The sequence below is a fragment of the Heterocephalus glaber genome, unplaced genomic scaffold (genome assembly GCF_053883595.1).
Source record: "Heterocephalus glaber isolate CG9 unplaced genomic scaffold, H.glaber_assembly_v1.0 deba00001689, whole genome shotgun sequence".
Classification (NCBI taxonomy): domain Eukaryota; kingdom Metazoa; phylum Chordata; class Mammalia; order Rodentia; family Bathyergidae; genus Heterocephalus; species Heterocephalus glaber.
The window spans coordinates 325,340-351,350 of NW_028258414.1; the positions used below are offsets into that span (position 1 = coordinate 325,340).

Here is a 26,011-nt window from a genome sequence, read left to right on the forward strand (position 1 = left end):
GTGGTAATGCACATGCTTACTATGCACAAAGCCCTGGGATCAATCCCCGGCACCACCAAAAATAAAAAAGAATTAAGGCTACAAATGTTAACACTTTACTAAATATTAATAATAGGACCGGGGATTTAGCTCAGTGGCACCACGCCTGCTTCACAAGTGCAAGATCCTGAGTTCGATCCCCAGTACCAAAATAAATAAATAAATAAAATAAACATTAATAATAATTAACTGAAAAGCTATCTATATTTAAGATATACAAAATTAGGAACAACTTTTTAAAAGATCATGGTCTTTTTTGTAGAATCATAATACTGGTTTTATATATTACAATAATTTACAATTAATTTGTCAAACAAATTGAATAAAACAAAAAGACAATGTAAAAAAGTCAATAATTTCCTGGAACTAGGTTTTGTAATCTTCTCAAGTATTTAAGTGTGAACACCAATACTTACAAAGATGAGATTACATCAAGTATAAAGTACAACTTCACTGCATTAATGAAGTATATGGGAAGATAAGTTTTAAACATAACATATAAATATGAAAAATTAGTCTAAGAAACAAAAAGTAGATCTATTATTAAAGTTCTAAATAAATTTTTCTACAACTGATTAAATTCAGTTTGAAACAAATAAATTAGTTAAAAAGCATTTCTAAAATATTTTATGAAAGTTTTTTTCAGCTTACTGTTGAAAATGTTATCAAAGACTTTGTATTTTTACAAAAGAAAACTACCACTCTAATCACTTTTATGTATGCCTATTGTAATAAATCAATTTTGTGCAATTAAAATAGAATCCATTAAATATGTGTAACTATTATTGTTGGCATATCAGTTGGGGAAAACTAGTCCTCTTATCTTTCCAGTGGAAGTTGGTGACAGAGCTTTTTATTATTCTTCATTTTACTGGCTAAGGAACTGGTAGATGAGAACACAGTGCATTACTAAATCAATCAGCATTAAGAAGTCTACAATCTTGATCTTGTTTTGTACCTTTTACTATACAATTCCCTTTATGGGACAATACTGTAATAACCAGTAAAAGCAACTCTGAAATTAATCAGAAGTGTATACTACAAATTTCATCACAATAATCACTAAAATTTTGTAACTATAAAAGCATACTTAAAATCAACTTTAATACTACAAATATATTACCTTTTGTAAAAGAAAAAAAATTCCATACCTGTAATTCTTTTTTCTTTTTTAACCTGTAATTCTTATTCATTAAAGTTACCTGTTGAAATAGTCATCATTTGCGATATTCAACTTTTGGAGAAGATGGTCAAATTTGCTAAGCTCAAAGTTCTGTGCTAATAACCTTGTCACTTGTGAATTTTTTTAAATTTTAATGTGACTTGTGAATATTGCAGTAATTTTTTATAGAAAAATGTAGTGCAATATTTAGAACATTGAGATTTCAATACAAAGAGAACAGAAGCACTAATTAGCGATCAATTTTAACATCATTAATGGTAAGATTGCAAGCAATTTTTCTTTTCTATGGAAACCTGATAGATCTTTGATGTATTTGTAAAGCATAATTCCTTTCCTCTAACATCTAAAATGAAAATACATGGCCCTATTTGCATTTTTCTGCAGGTAAAATGACTAACACGAGGCTACACATACAGTGGCTATCCCTGATTCAACTATGGTACTATGCTCTTTTGAGGTTTCATTCACACTATAAACATACCATGGGTTCAGAGAGAGGCTGAAAGGGAAACTATTCAGGTTCATTTCAGCTATGGCAAATTCTTTGTTTCCAGTAACATTTAAAAGCCAAACACTTCAATGCTAATATTACAAATGTAATCTTCAATTTAAGATTATTTGTAAATGTACTGAAAAGTCTAAAAAGACTGTACAAAAAGCTAGTAGTAAAGTCAGCTGGTTCTCAAGACCTTCCATTTAAGACATTCAGGACTAAGTTTAAAACAGTAATCATCAGACTCAGAAGTAACATCATTTCTGATCATTCCCTCTGAGAAGTGTTAATAGGTTTGTGTGGAGAAGGAGTTTGGACTGAACATTTACCATGTTAAATATATGTAAGTATTCTAGTCCAAAAATAGAAACAAAGTCTCTTGTAAACAGCAAATGTTCACAAAATTTTGAAATTTTTATAGCTATATGATACAACAGCTAAACAAAGGACTGAGCTAGTATGATAGGGAAGGAAACAATTAAGCAGTGAAACAGTACAACAAACTTGGGTTTGCAGGAAGTACAAGAGTTGTTAGCAAAGTCTCCTATCACTTAAATGTATAGCATATAGTAAAATAGTTGAAGATAAAATTGAAGAGATAGCAAAGGCAACTTCATAGATCTTCATAGCTATGATAAAGTGTTCATACTAAGAACACTAAAGCCAGCAGGAAAATGTGATCAGATTTCAGCATCAGAAAAAGCAGACAGTTTGTGACTGTTTCATCTACAACAGGAGGAATGTCAGTGCAGAAAAGGAAGATTTAGGGAAACAAGTTAAAACTAACAGAACTTCAGACTAAAGTTACATTGAGAACAAACATAACCCATTCCAAATGTCTGCCTTGACTGGCAAGAAAAATGAATTTAGTTTTGGACATACTGAATTTGTGGTACTTACAGAGCAATCATATGGCCATGTTTACCACACAGATCTGCTCATTCTGTGTCATTCTTATGCACAACTATAAACATCACTTCTATTCAGAATGATTGCCAAATTAATCATGATAAACACAATTCTATGCCATTCTTTGCTAAAATATCCTATCGTCCATACATCTAAGAAATACTGCCTTATGATTGGGAAGCTGTATTACTGTCTCTGTGCTATGAGTGTGTAGTTCCTGCCTGCCCCTCTCTAGCAAGGGGGCCTTCACATTGAAGCTAAGTCCTGTCCCGCAAGGCAGGAAGTACAGTACTTAGTAGTTTGGTCTCTGAGGACAGACTGCCAGAATTTCTCTAGATTATCCACTTAATAGTTACGTGACACCAGGCAAATTGCTAATTTATGTATACTTCAGTTGTGTGAAGGACAATAATAGCACTCGTCTCATAGATTTATAAAAATTAAGCAAAGAAATGCAAAATATGTGGAATTGTCTGCCACATTATATGTAAACAATAAATGGTACCTAACATTATTGTCATGGGTAGAGTCTGGAATCAATCTTCTGGTACAGTACTTGCTGTGCACAACACGGACTGCCTTATGACTTAACTTTCCCCACAGCTTTGAGTCTTCTTTCATGCTACCAATGTACCCTCACACCCAATACACTAGATACTAATTTTGATTGCTAGTCTACTCCCCTTAGAACCAGCCTTATTTGCTCTGGTATGGAAAAATCAACCCATTTCTGAAAACCTGGGTTTGACCTGCTCATCTAAAGTAAGGGAAAAAAGCACAATAATCATTGTGGATAGACAGAGCTAGGTAAAGATTGGTAAGAAATCAAGAAAAAATGTGTGCAAAACTGTAAAAGAAAAAAGACAACCAGTGTATGCAGAATTAATGTAGGTTAGGAGTAGAGTTCTATTTTATTTTGTTGGCAATACTGAATAATACCCTAGAAAATTTATTTATAACCAATGAACGAGCCTCAAGACCAGGAGACTGGAAAAGTGGCACTAACCTAAAAGTCATTGGTAGAGGTTGGCAGTTTGTCCTAAACTGCAAGAAAGTTTCATTTATCTTTCCTTCTTCTCTGCTTACCCAATGTCAAAGACACCAAGTCCAAACTGCCAGAAACCAACATATCTTGATGTACAGCTCTCAAGTATGGACTTGCAATTTCATACCAGTACAAATGCTTTAAAACTACCTACTTTGAAAAGAAAATTTATTTTACAGTTCCTAGAGATGTTTTTGAGATTAACAATCCTGAATCTAGAGGAAAGATCCCTGAGTATTTCTAATCCCAGTCACATTTCAAAAGATTAGAGAAGCAAATAAGCCGGAAATGTGAGATTAGATTGGTTTGCCTTTCTTTCCTGCCAATTTAGATGAAATGAAGGTAGTTGGCCATTTTGAACATTTAAGCCTTTAAAACTTAGATTATGATTAGAGCCAATACTTCCTCTAAATAACTTCTGAAATTCACAATAGAATGACCCCTCATATATTCTTCAAAGTTCATACTCAAAGAGATGAAATATTTAACAGAAAATTTTCAAATATAACATTTAACAAACATTTTCAAATATAAAACTCAAAAATGTAGCCATTCTGACTCTGAAAGTGTACTGACTGCTTACATCTTTGAATTAGTTTGAATTAGTTTATCTGAAAGTAACAATAAAGTGGTATTTCATTTTGGGGATAGGTTTAGATTCTTTTTTGTATAGTATTTTACAAAAGTTATATGGCACAAACCATATCTTTTATTCACGTTTCGTTTCCAACTCCTGACATGGAAGGCATACAGGCCTTCTGGCTCAGAGAGGGCAAATTATCAACATTCAGTGTCAATAAATATACAGAAGGGAAGCAGCCATGTTGAGGCTATGGGTGCTAAGAATGAAATTCAAGATCTCTTAGTGGTTCTCAAATAAGAGGGAGGAAGGTGGTTTCAAGGAAAGTCAATTTTCGATTTTCATTTTTCCTAGTATTCTCTAGAGGAATTCAATAAAGTATAATACACAACTTTTTATTTGTGAAACACATTACATACCTCTTTTAAACTTTCAGAACATTATTTTCAACCCATTTCACAGATGAAGAAATTAAAGTACATGACCAAAAAGCAGGGTCCTCAACTCTGATACTTCAGTCAATGCCCTTTCCAGGGTACAGTGCTACCTTGGTTTACAAACTTAATTCTTTTCACAATTCGGGTTGCAGACTGAAATGGACAAGAACCAAATCAAATTTCCCCGTAAGGTCAACATGGTACCCAACCAATGAATTTCATTAGGTTTTCATTAATTCGGTTTGTGACCAGAGATGCAGAAATAATAAAGTTTGTGAACTGAGGTACTACTGTACTTTGTTTAGTACAATCTTGGAGGTCAAAACCAAATCAACTAAAACTACTTCAAACTGTGGCTTGTAAGACATTTCAATCACTAAGACTAGTTAAGTAGCCTAGTTTTGTAAGCTTCAGTCATTATTTATAATGGATTCATGTTCTGAAAATTTGCTAAAGGGAATTATCTTTAGTTTCAACTTGTCAAGAAAAAGAATTTTATAAAATGTAAAATTTTACTTCTGTTATAATTCATCTACACAGGTAGATATACTAGAAAAGACATGGGAAGAGAAAACTGACATAAAGGGGGAAACAGAACAAAGCAACTTTATAATTGAGTTCAATAATAGTATAACATTTGAGAAAGGCCTTTTTAAAAAAAATATATCATTTCCAAGTTCTACAAAACAAACAGCTACATAACTATTGCTAGCTAGCACAATTATACATTTTTCTTTTTATATTTTCATAGAATAGTAGTATGGGATAAGTGCCACAATCTTGGAAATAAGTACCTGGTAATAAAATTTCCTCTTTAAAGAAGGGATTCTTTAAGTTAAAAAAACTAATGTTTTCTTTCTAAACAGAAAGAATTCTGTACTAATTTACTACAAGTCAGTGTTGTTTCTTAGTCTTTTGACAAGAAAAGCCAGAATTACACTTAATTCTGAATGAGAATGAAACAAAGTTAAACTGAAGCAGTGTGATGAAATGTCATCCACCCAGCAGTTTGGAAGAATGTACTACACGACTGAAGTATAAGGGAACATTACAAATGACTTCAGTGCAGATGGACTGCTACTAAACTCTTGATGATGAAGACTCCACAGACAAGTAGTTCTCAAGGTTGCCTGTCATGTGGAAGTAGCAGTAATAATAATAGTAATAGTAATAACAGTAGAAGCAGCAAGTATGCATTTATTGAGTGGCTACCCTCTGTAAGGGTGGTACCAAATAATTTAAATATTTAATTATTTGTATTAGTAATTTAATTGATTTGCACATATTATTTCTTACAACCACCCTGTGAGGAATTATTACATATCTTTCAGTGATGAGGAAGATGAAGCTCAGGTTAAAATAATTTACTCAAAGCTACAAAGCTTGTTAGACATAAAACTAGGATTGAAAAAATTTTCTCATTGTGTGTGTGTGCGCGCGCACGTGTGTGTGTGTGTGTGTGTCTGGGAATTAAGCCCAGAGCCTTATGCAAAACTAGGATTTAAACCTAGGTCTACCTTATTTCAAGGGTACATTCCTTTCATAATACCCTACTTGACAGTGGTATAAACAGATTTTTCAGTGTGGAAGATTAAAAACAATAGAATTTTAATAGGATTAAAAACTTCCATATTTCAATAAATGCAGCACAGGAGGCTATATTGGTAGATGACAGTAAGCTTTTCCAAGGGTCAAATACCAAACTGACAAGAGTCTGCAGAAAGATCTCAAAATCAGAAGTAGCCTAAAAGTATGAGATGATTCACAGTATAGCCAAATATAATGCAGTATAATTTAAGGGAAATATTGGTACAATTTATAAGAGATAGCTATGACTAAAATAAATTTAGAAGTGTTCAGAAAATTTGCCTGAAAGTATGTTTAGTGGGTTTCAGACACAAAAATCAAATGATATGACTAATATGTGCCACCACAGTAACTCTAAAAGAAAGATAAACTAAGTCAGGGAAAGAAAGCTAATAGAAGTAACTTGTAAAAATAGTACGGAAGGGTAGAATGAAAAATAAATCGAAGAATAGCATAAGTCCACCTGAATAGTAACAATACATTACAGTACAATGATAACTTCATGACTGTATGGTGGTTCCTACGTGCTAATCATTTCTGAAGTACTAAATGGACATATTAACACTTTATGAGTATTTTTGTTATCTGTGCTTTATAAATGTCACATACAGCTAGTAAGCAACAGGGCAGGACTCCAAACTAGGCCATCAGCTGCAAAGTCTGCACTCTTATCACACTGCCCCTTTAAGGGTCTAGGGGTCTGAGGGTTTAATATAGAGCTGTATCAAATTTCCTAATCTTATCAAGGAAGATCTCTAGAAGCCATTTAGTAAAGAAGTAAGGCTTTACAAAATCGAAAACTATTTTTAAAAAAAGTAAGGATAATGTGAAGGCTAGAAATTGTAATATCCTCAAGAAATGTAGCCGAGATAGATTAATAAACTAAGAATAAGGAATTACAGAGAGAAGCTAGAAATAATGAGATTAGGTTTTCAGTGTAAAATCATACTAAGGTAACCATACAGAAGTATCCCTTGCTGCAACAATCATAGGCAGAATAGGATAATAACTACTGTCTTTATTATGTATTTCTTAGATTTTATAAATGATGCCATTTTTTCCTGATATAGTATCTAAAAATAGGAAAATGTACTTGCTAGCATCTACTTATACACTCCACCTTAGGAGATCTTTTTAGTCAACACTTTATACAACTGCTTTCATTTTCCAAGTAAGATCAGCACTTTATATGCCATTCATTCTATGAAGGTTTATGTCATGATGTTAGTGCTGATGGAAAACAATTTTAAACAAATATTCTCTGACATATTCACAGGCCATATATAGCATGTAAAATCCCACACTAAAGCATTTACCTAAGTTTAACCTGCATTTCCTTAATTCATTTGACCACAGAAACATTTTCCCCCACACCACATATGAATTATGGACATCAGTTCTACAATGGAGAATTTGGAAAACACTCAGTCACTTACCTTCTTTTATACAAACACAAGAAGATTGTTTTTATAGTAGTACATGTAGAGAGTTGTATGTGCTTAAGAGTAACATGGAACATTTAATTTTCTCAAGGTCAAGAGTCCCTGCTTTTGCTATTGGGTAGGGGTGTGTGGCATTCTAAATTCATCTTCTCATAGAAATAAACTATAACATTTAGGTATAACCAGTAACGAATAATAGAACCACAGAACTGTGAAACAAGTTAGCACTCACATCTTACAAAAAGGGTAACTGAGGCTCCAAAGAAAGGCACTGCCACTCCTTGGTTTTCCACCTACATCACTGATCACTTCTTAGTTTTCCTTGTCCATTTCTTCTCATCCCCCTAATTTATCATCAGATTCCTTGTAGCTGAGTTTATAAGTCCTGCCTTTTATCTAGCTCTACTGTATCCCCTGAGGATCTCATACAGTTCCATTTCATTTTTAATTTAATTTTTTATTTGGGGGCAATTATAGATTTATACAGGTGTAAGAAACAAAGCAGAGAAATCTCATGAACTCTACTCAGTTTTCCCAGTGATAACATCTTGCAAAACTATAGTTCAATATCACAGCCAGGATACTGACAGTGATATAATACACTGACCTTTACAAGATCTCCACAGTTTTACTTTTATTCTCTCGTGACATTTTGAAATAATACTAATGATTTTTTTTTTTTTTTTGCAGTACCGGGGATCAAACTCAGGACCTTGTGCTTGCCAGGCAGGTGCAGTGCCACTGAGCTACATTCCTAACAGTATTAATGATTCTTACAGCACAGAAAACTTCCCTAAATTCACACAAGGGAGTGACTATAACATCTCTACTTAGCTATGTAATAGGTATCTCAAATTAAAACATCCCAAATCAAAGTCCTCATCTTCACCACAAACCTATCCTCTCAAAGTCTTGTCTATTTCAGTTATTATCAATGCCATCTTTCCAGTTCCTTAGACCATTAACTGTGGAGTCATCCTCAACATTCTCATATCTCACATCCAAAATGCCAACAAATTCAAAATATAACCAAAATAAAATCACTTACCACCTACATTGATAGCATCTTAGGCCAAACCCCCATCATCTCCTCCTACTTGATTACAAGAGCCCCTAATCTCCCTGACTCTGTCTTGGTCTCCTGCAACTATTCTTAAGAAAGCAGCTAAATAAATATACCTGCTATAATAGGTTTTGTTTACTTAGGTTCTATATTTTTATTTAGGTTGTTTACTTAGGTTTTTAGTGAAATATCCTTTATTAAAAATTCTCTACAAAGTCTCATTTTTAAAAATTTTGTTTGTTTTTTTGAGACAGGGCCTTTAGTTCAGGCGTTCAGGCTGGCCTCACAACCACAACAATCCTGTATCAGCCTTTTGGGTGTTGGGATTACAGGCATGTGCCACAGCGCCTGTGTTTGAATACCCAACCTAAAAAAATCACCCCATTTGCCCCCTTGCTGTGCTGGGATTACAGACAGGTGTGCACCACCATGCCTGGCTTAACAGCCACCTTTTCTTGCAGTAATCTGTAAGGTCTTAAGTCCCAAGGCCAACATTGCTCAAAGGCCTGCCCCTTCCTGTGCTTCCCCCTGTGGCAGCCAAATTGGCCTCCCTGCAATTCCTTGAATCAGGGATCTAACATACAGCCAAGCAGCTCATTTCTCAGTATGCCATCTCTCAGTAAGGTCTTCTCCAGTCACCAAATTTAAAATGGCAGCCTCCCAACTCCCACTTCTTACTTCTCTATCCTCCTTCTCCACTTCCCTTTTCCTTTATAGTACTGATCACTTTGGAACGTATATTTGATTTACTTTCTATTTTTTCTTTTATGACAAAATTAACAGCTACATGAGGGCAGAAATTTCAATTTATTTTTCCAGCACCTAGAACAGTGCTGTGCACAAAGCAGATAAGCAGTAAATGTCTGAGGAATAAAGTGAAGAGGCGAGATGTTTTGCGAAAATGCAACAAAAATAAGAATCCAAATCTCTACGGTTTCAGTCATTTTTCTCAGAATGGTGATGAACTCAAACTGAAACAATCACATCTTTTATTCAGTGGTAACCCAAAGCATAAGTGCAAGAAATGGTGATCTGTGATTAGGTAATAAAGTATTTAGAATAATTTGATGGTAAAGAATCAAATGTAAGGAAAATGCCTTAGTACCAAACAAAATTAAATAACTGCCTATAATAAGCAAGATTTGTTCTGCCTTATTTAAAACAATACTTAAAGGAAGGTACAAGTGACAGAAATGAAGCTGATATATACAATAGCAACAGAGTTCTATGAAACAGAGTTCTGTGGAAGAACACAAAGGAGATTCACATATTGCTGTATCAAGAATGTGGTTTATCATTATTTTTGAACTATGACCAAGAAAGAACACATCTCTCTATTCTGTAGATGAATAAAAATTTACTGTTAAAAATAGAATGAAGCTGTTGTTTCTGGAGAAAATTTTTTTAATTGGGTAGGTATACGGCATATGACAAAACTCCTAGAGACAGATAAGGAAATAAAGACTAGTAGTATATTACCACTACAAAGAAACAGTTTTGAGTATTTTGGAATATCTGTCATTTATAATATGTATAAATTTGTTAAAAAATTTAAAACTAATGGATTCAACTTTTTAAAATTCTTAATTGTAAGGAACACCTTACATAATAAATGGTATCTAAACCAGCTTTATCTCTGCTCCAAAGTACAAATGAAGTTCTGATTTTAGAGAGGAAAAAAATGCTTGAGTTATAATTTCAGTGCCTGTTGATATTTATAGCTATTAAGAGCAAAAGGCACTTTGCTAGTCTTTAAAATTCAAGAAATTAATGTAGGATAGTGACCTTTTAATTGTGGTACAGGAAAAAATGCAAGATGTGTTAACATGTTCCTGCTGGCTTGAACTACTGGTGGTACATGGACAACTGTACCACCCAATGGACTGTCCTATGCTGCCCTATGGGACAGTTATGGATGTACCACTGGTAGTTCAAGCCAGGGGAGAGATAACACATTCAAATCACAACCCTACTGTGAATATGTTAAGTAGGTATAGCTCTCAGTCTGCATGCTAACAAAATATAATAAAGCAATGGTCCTGTTTATAAAATAAAATTTACAGCTTTTATATGAAATTATTCATTAGCAAATAATTCCTGAGACACTGAAACACCACAATTTTTATTAAAATGTAATAGTATCAAAACTATTTAATAAATTTATATTCGATGTAACTAAGATAAACAAAGGACAAAATTAAAATATATATAGTAAAGAAACATGTGAACTGTTGGTTACCATATATATTTAATATGTTACCATTACCCAAAGGAACTATATTAACGGCTAAGCAGAGATTACATAGATATACAAATATGTTACTTTAAAACTTGTTTTTAAGATCTGTAAGCAGAAGTCTTACTGATTCTTTAAACCTTAAAACCCGTAATTATTAACATAATATTAATAATCCTGAAACAGGACAGAGAATATAAGAATGGTCTAAGGGTCTGAGCAATAGCCAAATTAAAATGCTACAAACAGGCAGCTCACATGAAATCTGAAGAGAATTTGAAGGACTCTCTTGGAGTTCTTTATAAAACAAATAGTAAACAAGTTTTAACAGAAATATAGAAATCATAAAATAGACATCAATAAACTTAAAGAACAGAAAACCAAGCTATTAAGTTAAAAATTTTAGAATTAAAAAAATCTGAGAATTAGTATCACTGAAAAAACTATACTTAATATTGAGAAATATATTTTAAGTAATAGTAAAAATAACTAATTTTGGAACATAATTATAGAGACCTACTGTTCCAAGAATATTAAAGTTGCCATGAATTTCCTAACAACCAGAGTTTTTGTATATCTTGGAATGCATTTATGTTACAGAAGGATTTAAGGGCAGCAGCCAATTGATCTGATGAGCTTTTCTTGGTCATAATTGCCCCATAAGCTTAAGATCAAGAGCCAAAGCCGCCAGTGGGAAGTATACTCAATGTGGTGGGCCTTGAGGCCATATCTGGCCAAATCAGCAGCAGCCTTATGGAAGGCCAGCCGTGTAAGAAGGGAATCTCCCCAAAATATGATTTATTGAGGCCACAACCTAGAGCAGGTCCCACAGTCAAATTATTCACATTCTTTGGAAAGACAGAACAAGCATCAGTTGTGTTCATCGAAGGGGGACACTGTACAGGTGTACCCTGGACATTTTTTGAAATCTCTGGGCTGCTTCTGCATCTGAAAAAAAAGAAAAATAGCACAATGACAGACAACAAATAAGGAAAGACAAATCATTTGACCTAAAAACTTAAGGCATAAGAAATTAAGAAAGTAGACAGAATAGAAAAATAAAAAGATAAAAAGCCATATCATTTGGAGTGAATTACTTTGAAGGCAAGTGCAGCAAAGAAAAACACAAATTATTTTAAGCAAAGTAAGAAAGGACCATAGCAACAAAAGTTATTTCTAGACCCAAATGGAGAAAAAAAAAATGTTAAGATATGTCACCCTGACAGAATGGTAAGATGGAAAAGGAATCTAGACCTAGCTGAAAGATGAAAAGAGCTGAATAATGAGAGCTAGTGTCATGAATATGGCTGTTTAACTCTCTTTGTGTAAGAAAATATCCCAGAACTTTGAACTTAGGAAATTCCAACTTGTCTTGCACCAGGTCACGAGCTCCATAGAGCAGGAACCTATTTCAACAAGCAGCTTTAAAAAAAAGGAAGATAAAAGAAAAAAAACCACCAAAATACTTTAATATTTTTCATTCCTACTAATGATATACTTAAAATGCAATAGTGCTAAAACCCATCGAAGTAAAATGCACTGAATAAAAATTAAACTTACTCAGAAAGATGTTCAGAAGTTGGGATACAAACAGAAACTGAAATTAGAAGAAAAGTTTTATATTTACAAGAGCATATGAACTGTGATGAGTGAGAAAAATGATTTAGTAAAGAGCCCATACTGTGGCTGACCAAAAATAATGGAATATATATTGAAAATCCAAAATAGCACACTTATACATGCTTACCTTTCTCTGTTACAATGTGGCAAGTGTGAGTTTCGTGTTGACTTAAGTGTTTGGCCATATTATCTAAGCCAGAAACATCAGCTAGGAAATCACAATTAAGGCACACTAGAGTAATGCCCCTAATAAAAAGAAAAATAGCGTAAGAGAAAAGGATTTTTTATCTTTTATGAAATCCATGCACAAGATCAATGATTACTTTTCCATGATTTTCATGTCATAACTGCAACTTAATATTTTGTCATATAAATTTGATAAAACTGAAATGCTTATGTAGAAAATGGCATAGTTATATTCAAATGCTACCCTTTACACCATCTACAGGAAGTATTTATGTTTTTAATAAACACTTGCCTCTCATTCCAGTTGATAAAAGCTAGGCGTCAAAAGACCTAAACTAGTTTAGCTACACTAACAACTTGCATTAACGTAGTCAATTCACATACTACTTGTTCCTCAGCCCATCTGCAAAGAGAGGATATAGTTGGGCATGGTGGTACACCCCTATAAACACTTTAGAGCATTGCTGTGACTATGAGGCCAGCCTGAGCTACATAGTGAGGTTAAGTCCAGCCTGAATTACATAGTAAGACCCTGTTTCAAAAAAAAACAAAAAAAGGTGAAAATACAGTATTATTTCACTCAATATACATTTACCAAGGCAGTCTCTACACTATATTATTAGATACTATGAATATAATTGGGAACAAAAGTACAACCATGCTCTAATGAAATTTATAAGTTTTTTATCAGTTTTTTTTTGGTACTGGGGATCGAACTCAGGATCTTGTGCTTTTGAGGCAGGTGGTGGAACCACTGAGCGAAATCCCAGCAGTTTTTTTAGTCAAGGATAAAACTGAAGAAATACATAAACATTTTAAAAATAGATCATGTGACAGCTGCCATCAACTGCATGCTACAATTGCTGCTGCATCAATTGCAAGGTTCTCACCACAATAGCTAAGGTTGGTAATACTGCCATTTAACATTAAATTAATTTAAGTAGTTACTAAAATACTACAGTCCACAAGTTTTGAGTTCCTTATCATCTCAGTACGATGAATTAGCCTACTTACTGGGCCTAAACTACTCACTCCCTTAAACAAAGCTTCATAGTGCTGCAATACTTAAATGAAATACATTCTGATTAGGAAACAATTCCCGCAACTATCAAAAAGTTTGGCTTGGGGCCAGGGATTTAGCTCAGTGGTTCTGGCGCCAGCCTTGCAAGCGCAAGGTCCCAAGTTCAATCCCCGGTACAAAAAAAAAAAGAAAAAAGTTTGGCTGTGTCCTCCAGAGTTTTTGTACTAACTGAACCAAACTGTATAGCATTTGCTATCTGGAACAAAATATAACAACTGTCATATTAAAGCACGTGTCACCATCCTTCAGATTCTAATTTAAAATGTATTTAGACCTGTCATTTTTAGTTAAAAGGTATTTTTAAAACAGTACGGCTGTAAAAATAATGAAAAGTTTCAGAGAACTTAGAAAAGCCCCTATACATTTAATGTATTGATTTATAGGAATTAAACAGTTTCACTGGTAAACAGTAAACTATGTCTTTTCCACTGGATATAGTTAATTAGACAAGGGAAGGAATCCCTAAATCAAGTGTTTCTAAACAGGTACTTTTAAATGGAATTTATAATCAGATTTTTAAAAATTTGGTAAAATGTGTGGTGGGAAAATTATATTTAGGTTTTTAATAAAGTTGGTCTGTGGAAAGACAAAAAAAAGGAATCAAAGTCCAGAGAAAGTAAGACAATATGCTCCCTCAGCAGGCCAAACTAAAGAGAACACAACTTAATTCCTGATACTTTGTTTCCATTATTCATTCTGGCTCTAGCAACTCCCCTTGGAGGTCCCTAAGATTAAAGGTTTACTAAATTATTTTTGCTTAGGTTAAAAAAAAAAAAGATCATGCAAAGCAATCACTGTTATTGTCAGTGTAATAACCAAGCACATACATATGAAGTTCACAAAAGAGGATAAATGAAAGCACATATTTTACCTATACATAAATACAAATGGGATACCTCAGATTGATTTCTCCTCTAGACTTCTACTCTAACAGCATGCTGTGTATTTACACCAACAGGTTACTCTGATATATTAAAACTAAAATCTTAGACTTTTCCCCCAAATCAACTCTTCCTGACTGGTCTGTGTTATGATGCCATTTCACTTGACACTGAAGCTCAAACTATAGTTTTCTGACTCTCCTGTTCCTTAAAAGAGTATGTCAAGCATTTCATAATATCAATTTATTGAGTACTTACTCTGTGATATATCTCATCTAAATCTTACAAAAGCCTAAAAAGGTAGGTGCTATAATTATCACCTTTTTACAGGTAAGAATTGGCTTAGTAATCTACCAAGGACATAGAACTAACTAAGATCAGAATTGGGTTTAAAATTGAGTATACTGATTCCAGAGCCCAAACCCTTAACTTCAACCTTGCTTCAGCATCACTTGATTCTATACAAAACACTAATGGTTCTCAAATGCCTTGAATTATATCCAAACTCCGTATCTTCTATCTACACAGGTCATTCCAAATAAGTGAACTCTCCACTGAAATAACTCATTGCACTTATTAAAATCCACAGTTAATTATGATCACACTTCACCTCCCATCTAATAAACTATACATGACCTTATGTTGGTTTCACAATTGCTTCATTGCTCTCATTTAAACAGCACCTGCTACATTATGTGCAGGACAAATGTATAATAAGTAACTCAAAGTACTTAATTTCAATAAGAACAATTACAAGGTTTCATGTATATAATTTTAAATATGTTAAGTTCCATTCATAGAAAACAATCAATTTTTGAGATCTAAACAGTTGAGACCAACCAAAAAAAAACCCCAGCTTTTTAAAATCATATAGTTCATTTAAGTTGACTTAAAAAAAAAAAAATCACACAGCACAGCGCCTTCCTGGCAGGCGCAAGGTCCCGAGTTAGATCCCAGTACAAAAAAAAAAAAAAATCACACAACTGAGCTTACTAGCAACAGTGAGGTAAAAATCAATTATCTGATTTTTAGAATATAATGAAATCCTTTTCATTCTTGTAAAAATTTTCAGCAAAGACGACTCTAGTATACCTTAATCTATTTTACTAGATTCAAAAAATACTTAAATAGTACTAATATATTTTAAAGTTGAATCAATTTTGGTCTTCCTATGAGCTGGGTCAAATATAAATGGGACTTACTATCCACAGGCATAATTTTCACCATATAACTTAATTCATTCAACAAAGATTTACTGAGTGCCTTCTACATGCCAGGCATAAGACAAAAACCCCAACCATATACAATGTTAAGAGAACACAGACAATAAATACCAAATAGTTTCTCTGGTGTAAGAAACTGAAAGTGTAAATAAGGATTAAAATGATTAAAATGAATACTGATATTGTGAAATGGGAAGAAAAGGTCCAAAGGGGAAGTGGAAGGGGTAGGGGAAAGGAAAAAAGGAAAAAATGGAAACAAAGCCTTTGTAAATAGGGAAGGGTGGAGGGGGTGAAGGGAGGGCAGGGAATGGGGAAAAAATAAGAACCAAGATGCATCATGTAAACGTCGAAGTTCCCAATGATAAATGTAGATGTACTGTATACCTAAAATGTACCAATAAAAAAATTTAAGAAAAAAAAAAAAGAAGTAAAATACATAGTATGTCATATGAACTAGAGAAAAATAAAGCATAAAAAGAAAGGATTGCTGGAGTGAAGCACAGGGGAGGAGGTACAATTTTAAATATAGTCATGGAAAGGCTCACTCATCAGAATGAAAATAAAGGAACTAACCATATTATCTGAGGAAGAACAAAGTAGTCATGGGAGATAATAAATGCAAAGGTCCTGAAACGTAACATCAGTTTTCCACTTCTCCACTAACTTAAAGCATCAAAACAGTGTTATTTAAACTTAGTTCAATAAATTAGCTTGGTGGAATAGATGCTGATATTACAAAGAAAATGAAAACACAGAATAAAGAGTCCAGTGAAATCTGAAGTATATGAAAAAATGACGTTCAATGAATTCTGAGTTAAGTATGTGGTGTAACAAAAGCTGCTGTTATCAAGCATTTAGAAATATTCACCAATAGTTCTTTATATACGATAGTCAAGTTGTACACTTTACTTTATATGAAAAAGAATTATGATGACTATACATATGTATGAATTTAAGAATTTCAGTGGTTTAACGAATGTACTTCAAACTGAAAAAGTGTTAAGTCATTTTACTAGGTATCTTAGTTATTTTTTTAACACATATCAGTGAGTCTTAGTTTTGTTTTCATTTAACAATACAAATCCATGAGTTTCATCTTGACACCATCTGTCACCAAGAGAATTAATGATATAATGAACAGACTTTTGATACAATGAACAGAAGTCTATAACATCCAGTAACAGTCACTTAGATTTCCAAATTGACACCAACATCAGGAGTTACTGTTTGTATCTAGATGTCTCCCCAAAAACCTTATGTGGCCATAGGTGGGGAGTTTTTAAATTGGCTGCATTAGACTGTGTGAATATGGACTGACAGTGTGATACTAGGATTAAGGATGTGGGTAATGGAAGACTAGGTGTGTCACCAATTAACAAGTTTGTAGCCTGGATGGAATATAAAGGGACAAAAAGAAGGTAAGCTTGCTGCTTCTGCTGCTGCCTCCTACCGTGACATGGACTGTTTCTCCTTCGTGAATCCCCTTTGCTATGCGACTCTGCTTGGAAGCCAGCTGACTATGGACTGAAACCTCTACAAACTGAGAGCTAAATAAATCTTTCCTCCCTTACTTTGTTGGTGTTGGTTATTTTGTCCCAGCAATGAAAAAAGTAACTAAGACATCAGGATAATAAAAAGAAATTACAGGGGCCAGAGATTTAGCTCAGTGGTTCTGTCGCCTGCCTTGCAAGCGCAAGGACCTGAGTTTGATCCCCAGTACCAAAAAAAAAAAAAAAAAGAAATTACAGCAAACCACAATGATATGGCACTTCAAACCTACTAGGATGGCAAAAAGAGGTAAAACAAGTACTAGAAAAGATGTGCAGAAACTGGATTCCTTATACACTGCTGGTGGAAATGTGAAACAGTGAAGTTATTTTAGAAAACAGTCTAGCCATTCCTCAAAGCCTCAACATAGAGCTATCATATTACCCAGTAAGTCCAATTCTAAGTATATACTACAGAGAAATAAAAGGACATGTCTATATAAAACTTGTAGACAAATGTTCACTGAAGCATTATTTATAATGGCCTCAAAATGAAGATGACCCAAATGGATAAATGATGGTATATCCATAAAATGGAGTATGATTCAGCAATCTGAAAAAATGAAGTACATGCTACAACATCAATGAAACTTGATGAGCAGTCACAAAGAACCACATAGTGTATCCCTCCATTATATAAAATATCCAGAATGGATCTATACAACATAAAGTAGATTCATGGTTGCATAAGAATGAGGAGAGTTGAGAAGAAATGAGGATGACCACTAATAAATGGATTCAGGGGTTTTTTTTGGAGTGATAAAAATGTAAAATTAACTGTGGTGACTGATGTACAACTCTGCACACACTAAAACCTACTAATTGTTAAATATATGAAATTATACCTCAATAATTTTACCTGAATAATTGTTAAATATAAATTATACCTTAATAATGTTAAGTGCAAGAAAAAAATTTCAATTATAACCACTGTTCAATAGAAACTAATTTTAAAAATTAGGGCCGGGGATTTAGCTAGGCCAGGGATTTAGCTCAGTGGTTCTGGCGCCTGCCTCGCAAGCGCAAGGTCCCGAGTTCGATTCCCAGTACCAAAAAAAAAAAAAGTTAATTAGTTACCTGAGATCTTCTGAACGCTTCTTAAATATACAAAACCTTTTACTTGGACGGTTACTATGAAAGCTGGAGAGACAAAACAGATTTTAATAATTTTACTATATAACATCTCATATTAACTTATATTTCAAGTCTATGATTAAGTATCTAATTTTTAACAAAAGATCATGATTTAAAACTGAAATGTTTGTCTTTACTTCAACATTTTATCTTACATTCAATTTTATCTTTTTATTTTCTAATGATATGTATTTCCCTTAGCACATTCTTAGATTAGTCATCATTATATAAAAAGGAAATGCTCAGTTTAAAAAGTCAACAGCAAATTAAACTTTTTCATCTATAAAGTATTAAAAACAATTCTAAATTTTACTATAATTTGAATGATAATTTTTAAAAATCATTGTCCAATCTCATCATGTTTGTGCAGAGGAAGAAAAAGAGAATCCAAATAATATAGAAAGTAAACACTACTTGGGCTAAATGCTACTTTTACCATCTGTACATTCAAACATTAAGAGTTCTCTGCGATTACTAATAGTGGTTACAAACAAAACTAAGGACAACTCAAAAGTTAAAACATTGCTTCTCTTAAGCACAGACCAGAAATTAACCAAACTTTGTAGCCAGTAGTAATAGGTTTATACAATGTTTTAACTCTAATAAGAAAAGCTTCCAGAATTGGAAAGCTGGGATTAGAGAGAAAGTTGTGCCAAAGGATCTGCTTTAACAAGCTTTTCCACTGATCCCCACTTCCACCCTACCCAGAGCTAGAGAGCTAACCCAGGGCCTCTGAAATGCTAGGCAAGTGCTTTACCACTGAGCTACACCCGTAGAACTTCACTGCTTCTTACACAAGCTAAAGTTTGAGAATCAGTAGCCAAGATACTAGGCAAACTGTTAAAGTATCACAGCCTCTGTGTATAGGAAAAGAAATACTCTGGCTCGCTGTATTTCCCAGAAAATATCCTCAGAAGTTTTCAAATAGTCATTTTTTTCAATCTGGGAGTAACTGCTATTAAAGAATTTAGAAATTAAGACAGTATCACAAAATTAAAGTTCTTTTAGAAGAGATCATGAGCTTGGGAACCCCCGAAATTATACAAAAAATGTGTATATACAAATGTTTCCTCAGAAGAATGACTGGAGGATTTTGCCTGATTCTTCAAAAATGTGAACCAAAATAAGTTATTTTTTTAAAAAGATACTTAAAAGCTCTTCCTCTTCAAATAAACATATTGTTTTTTACCTATATATTGGTAAGAGAGAAAAAAAATTGTTTTAAGGTCTTCTTGAGGGCAATTTATACCATATTAAAATATTGGTAACTAAAATTTTAATTGTCTGAATGCAGTTGTAATTCTGGAGTTCCCTGTCTATAAAAGGTCTTTTACAGTGTATGTTATCTATACTGAGTACACAAATCGCACATTTTAGTTTTGTGTATTATAAGAATGAAAAAGTGATCTACAGTTCACAAAAAGAAAAAAAACCTACCCTTCTTCCTATTACAGTTTGATAAAGGTTAACAGCAATACAAAAATGAACTTAAGAGAAAAAGCTTTGGGTTACAATATGGCAAAAATAGGTTATAACCTAGGTTTTAAGTCTGCCTCCTGGGTGTCATGGCTTTCCTCATGATAGCACACCCTGTGTCCTCCAGTGTATACTTTTATCTTGCTTTATCCTTTTATCTCAGCCCAGGCTCACTCTACTCTTCACTTTTACTTTTTCAAATAAACTTTGTCACTGTTAAAAAAATTTTAATTTGCCACCTAGTTATAAAAATATAAAATTATCAAAACCAATTAATTCTCTATAAATGCCATATTCCTCCAAACACAAGACCTAACTGCAAAATAAGACCTTGTATGATTTTTCAGGATGCTTATAATATAAACTCTACCCCCAAAATAACCCCCAGTTAAGATTCTCAGCCAGGTGGACACCTTTAGTGTGTCTGTCACAACACACAACATAATTTTAAAATAATATTAATGTATAATCAAATATAAATATTATTGGCATTAATACTTAAAACAGTAATATAAATTCTAAACAGTAGTTGTCAAAACCCAAGCAGGTACCTCTGGAGGAAAGTTAAATGCCAATGTAAATAGATGCACTTGAGACTTACTGCCTAATGACTAACAAGTACAGACATAAAACACAGATAATGTGCATGTTCAATAATGAATGGACATGGCTGTGTCTAATATGAATCTTCATAATTCAATGTTGTGTGCTGTAATGGATGTACTTAATGCACTAGTGTGAAATAAACATTTTCTGAATTTTGGTGCCAGCAATTTTTTGTCACTTTTTGTGGACCATTATTCTTAACTGCCATCATTTCTGTTGCCACTGCTATCTATCTCTTATAGTATGCAAAATTAACACTTTATTTAATCAAAAGTCTGTGAACCCTAGCCTGCAAGAGGTTGTGACTTGGGTGAAAAATTCATGGGATAAATCGGACAGCTGCGTTGCCAATGCACTACAAGCAGGCTACATGAACAAGAAGTGCTCATTTAAGGAGGGTTCTATTGCTGGACATGAGAAATTGGGGCAATGGTTTTACAGGCAATGGAGTTTGTAGGAAATTCAGGCCAGAATTTGGGATTTGGCAAGTTATGAGAATGTTCCAGAAGATGACAATATGACTGTATTTGAATATAGATTTTTGTACGTGAATATACATTTTTATACATGAATAAATGAAGATTGTTGTACATTAAAAAAAGGACATCCCTTGAAAATAAGCCCAAGTGTGCAAGTTGTGTCTTGGAGCAAAAATTAATATGAAACCTGGTCTTACTTTTGGGGAAATACGGTAGGTGAATTTTATTATGTGTAAACTATACATAAAAATAACCCTGACAAAACCCCTCTCTGACCCTATTTTCTTAATAATCTTGATTCCCTGCAAGTAATGACTTTACTTTCTAGAAACACATAAAAGATTATTTCCTTAATATCTAACAATGTTGAAGGTGTGCCTAGTATCTAAGATACTAGATTAGAAGTTTATGATATAACACCAAAGAATATAAGCTGCCTGACCTAGAATTCACAGTTGGGGATAAGGGAATGAGGGAAACAGACAGTGGCTGGACAAAATAAATGTCCAATAAGTACTTGTAAAATGAATGAATCCATATTCATAAATAATTAACAAAACAGAAGTCAATAGTGACACATACAGAAAGTGGGTTCCACTGAAGAAAATGTAAAATGTAGATGGAGTAGAAGGCAGCTAACAATCAGTTCATTTCAGTTTAGGGCGCTCATGTATGGAAATACCAGTGAATCCCATTAGCATGTGTTAAAAATTTTTAAGTAAAAAAAAAATCCACTTCTTACTATTTGGCTCTGGTCAAGGCAAAGCAAAGAGTAACTGTGAGGATATAGAGGGATTGTCAGGAAAATAAAAGGAATTGAAGGAGCTGAAAAGAAGTTAGAAATTGGACACTGAAAGTTCTTTTACTCTCCAGAAAATTTATCCTATCAATATTAGGAAGCAAAAGGATTTTAAGCCAAAACCACAACATGAGCAGATATGTCTATTCTAGCAGAAGAAAGGAAAGACTTGGAAAACTGTAGGCAGAACATCAATTACAATGGAATCACAAAAATTCAACTGTTCTTCTAGTGACCAATACCAATAATCTATGTAAAATATAAAATGAGGTCAAGCAGATTTTATAGAAATTCAGAACTCTGTATTGTCCATTTTAATGCCAGTTTTCTTTTTCCTTGGAAATTTAAAAAAATTATCCTTCAAAGTCTCAGTGAAATGTCATTTATAGAAAGTCTTACAGAATTCATCCTTACCATCTATGTGCTATCACTGTTGTTTGCTTATCACATTAATCTGAGTAATATATATATTATATAATAAATATAAATATATATTATATAATATATATATCTCTCGCACTAAATTGTGGAAATTAAAGTCATGGACTTTACCTCTAACACATAATAATGACTTATTCTTCACTACCAACTTATCACACTTCTTAGTAAACTGTACTTCCTAGTAAGTACATAAGGAGTATTTGTTGAAATCAATCTCTCCAAAATAAACTCTGCTACAAAGTAAGAGCTATCAGTAATGTCCATTAACTTAATTCTACTATCATATGTGTAGGGGGGGAAAGGCCTTACACATCTTTTTGAGAAATAACAGTAACATTATATAATAATTCCTTCATATGTTTCAGATGATTCCTATTACAGTACTACTTAGAAACCATAATAAGATGTAATAATTTAAACAGGTAACCCCTTAAGTAATGCTTTTTAAAAAAATGACTTAAATTACAAATTTAATGATGGTTTTCTTTGAAAGCCTTACTTCAACAGTGTTCCAATTGCTTCAAAATTTCTTTAATAATTTTTAAAAATTATACTTAGGGCCTCTTATAATTACAAGAATAATGACTGTCATCTGCAGTTTGTTATGTGCTAGGTGATATGATAAATACAAACAACTTCTTCTCAGGGAAATAATACACAAATACTATAATAAAAGGAAGAACAGATGAATGGCACACAATTCAAAGAAAGGAATGCTTGCAATCAGACACTTTAAAGAAGGTAAACGGAGGCCGGGGATGTAGCTCAGTGGTTCCGCCGCCTGCCTTGCAAGTGCAAAGTCCTGAGTTCAATACCCGGTACCAAAAAAGAAGAGAATATCAATTTGGGCCAGGGATTTAGCTCAGTGATGCTGCTGCCTGCCTCGAAAGGGCAAGGTCCTGAGTTCGATCCCCAGTACCACAAAAAAAGAAGGTAAATGGAGAGGGAAAGAGATAAGTATGTGTGGAAGCATACATGGGAGATTCATCAATGTGTGAGAATGAGAATCAGTTGAATGATGAAAAAGAATTTCAGTAGTGGCCTCATGACCAGAATGGTCTCTCATTTTCACTAAATGGATATGAGTATAGATGGCTGGCTAGCTGGATAAATGGACAAACGGACAGACAGACATATTACAGAGAAAGACAGAAAGAAAAGAAACAGACCCAGTAAAGTTCCTAACATCATTGAAAATCCTGAAGTCTCTTAAAGTAATTGGTTTGAAAGGACAACTTTCATGAGAGTATATTTATCTGGCAAATATATTTAAAGCATTTAAAATTTAGTCTGAAAATAACCATTTTTTAACACCTATGGGGAAAAATGAGTTCCACCGAATCATTATTTTCCTAACAAACCTATCCTATTTTCATTAGTTTCTTATAACTCTAGTCCAGTAATTTCTTGACTTAAGGCAGTTTCTTAGAATTTCCTTATTGGTAGCCCCTTTTAGCTCCTTACAGAGCTAATTAGATGACTTTTCAAAACAAATACTTCCTGAACTATAATTGCCAATTTACAGGTTTAACTCATCTTACCTCATCATATGATTTACATAGGCTTTGCTACAGCTAGTGTTGTATCTGCAAAAACTACAGTGGACGTATGTAGGAAAATGGTTTGCAAAATCTTTTATTTCAGAACAACACTCAATGCACTTGTGAACACCCCGATGATACCTTAATGGAGACATAAAGAAAATGATATAAATACATTTTAAAATAAAAACAAAAGAGAAAGCAGTATTACTGTTCTATTAACTGAAGTGTAATGTTCTAAGTTAAATTTAAACTGGTATTTTACACAGATAAAACATTACCTTAAGTTCCTCAATGCTGTATTAACTTTACTCTTTTTATTGCTATTAGCCAATGTGCTTTGTTTCTTTTGCACATTAGAGGTTTTTGATTTGTATTTAGATTTATTTCCATTAGGCTTACTTCCATTAGATTTACTGGCATTGGATTTGGGTGTATTAGGTTTACTTGTGTTTAATTTTGTGGGATTTTTTGCAGTTATATTTTTTGTCCTTGGAGGTGAGAGCTGAAGGGTAGAAGTGCTTGCACTAATAGAAGGTGTAGGTGAAGATCCTGATTGAAGAGGTGCAACTGAAGCTCGAATGGTAACCTACAAAAGTGAAGAGAATATTTACTTTAAAAAATTAACCACTAAATATTAAAATACACTGTACAAAAAGAAAGTAGACATCAAGTATTTTGAAAAGACCACAGATTAACTATAATTGGGTTTAGTCTTGTATTTACACTAAATGTTCAAAACAATTAAATGAAATTAAACTTGGTATTTATTTACTTGTAAAATTATATCTTGTATTGATATCAATGTTAACATGTAATTAATAGATAATTAGGAGTTAATGCAAATCCTATGACTATCAAAAGAGCACATTTCATAGCTATTTTAATGCTCTGATAGAACTTAAAAAATTCACAAACACAGAGTTCAAAATTTAAATCATAAACCCTGAAAAGTAACTACAAAGGCCTGCGTTACCTTTGACAACTATAAAACAAAGACCTACATTAAATGCAACCTCTTGTTTCTGGGGCTCACTGACCAAGAAATGTTTACAAATGTTTTAGGAAGGGCTACATCAATTCATTATTCTGTAAGGAGTTTCATATCTAGCATTTCCTTAAAGGGAATTAATGCACACTTTATCATTTAGAGCTCAGAAAGAAAATATTTAATTATATATCTGCTGGTTGATGATAGAAAACACAATTGCCTACTAACGTTTTCATTAATCATTTGGCTATATTCTTTTCATGTATTTGAGGAACACCATATGACAAGCTCCTACAGAATACATGTGTTTGGGTGTTATACAAAAGCACTATGCCAGGAATCAAAGGACCCAAAGTTACATCCCATGCTACCCCTTCCTAGGAATGTGACCTTAAATAAACAACTCATCTTCTTTAAGCTTTTTCAAATCTATAATATAGGGGAATACTTGTTATATGGATTAAATAATGTATGAAAAAGTACACCCGAAGGCTAATTCTAAGGTACGATATAAACATTTAGTACCATTATCATTAATATTATTATTATTAATAAGGGAAGAAATGAGAAGAGGACTGCACTGCTTACATTAGTGTTCTGCATGTCTAGTCCCAGCATGAAATGAATGGACTGCAGGGAAGGATGCTTGGATAGCTTCTCTTGCTCTAGGTCTTCAGAGCATGGCTTTATATTGTTTTAGTTAATTCAATAACAGACATACCCACATTCAAAGGTAAGTACCCAAAGCCAAATATAAATGTTTTGGGAATTATTTCACTTTGGATTATCCATGCCTCTGTTTCCCTCCACTGGAGCAAATATTCAAGAGCTGACTGTATATAAAGAAGTTAGAGAAAACAGATGTATATAAGGCAAAAAGGGAAAAGTAAATTACAATCATCAGTATGTTGTCAGACATGTGCTTGCTCACTTAAAACACAATGCTGTCCAGCAGCAGAACTTGCTTCTCTGAGTGTAGACCCAGAAACAAC

At 33.3% G+C, this 26,011-nt stretch overlaps 1 protein-coding gene across 23 annotated transcripts in view; it reads right to left on the reverse strand.

Moving 5' to 3' along the window:
- Nucleotides 1-26,011, reverse strand: part of Znf280d (zinc finger protein 280D) — a 101,160-nt gene that overhangs the window by 13,200 nt on the left and 61,949 nt on the right. For 19 of the 23 annotated variants that reach the window (XM_087199182.1, XM_087199175.1, XM_087199178.1 and 16 more), the window contains 5 exons: nucleotides 24,310-24,617; nucleotides 24,029-24,169; nucleotides 18,630-18,692; nucleotides 12,762-12,880; nucleotides 12,575-12,611 (listed from right to left, as the gene is read on the reverse strand). In XM_087199182.1, coding sequence (XP_087055308.1) covers nucleotides 12,575-12,611; nucleotides 12,762-12,880; nucleotides 18,630-18,692; nucleotides 24,029-24,169; nucleotides 24,310-24,617 — 668 coding nt within the window. Of the gene's footprint in view, nucleotides 1-10,880; nucleotides 11,963-12,574; nucleotides 12,612-12,761; nucleotides 12,881-18,629; nucleotides 18,693-24,028; nucleotides 24,170-24,309; nucleotides 24,618-26,011 lie in introns of those variants that run through there. The other 4 variants (XM_087199186.1, XM_087199185.1, XM_087199184.1 and 1 more) reach the window with 2 other exon arrangements.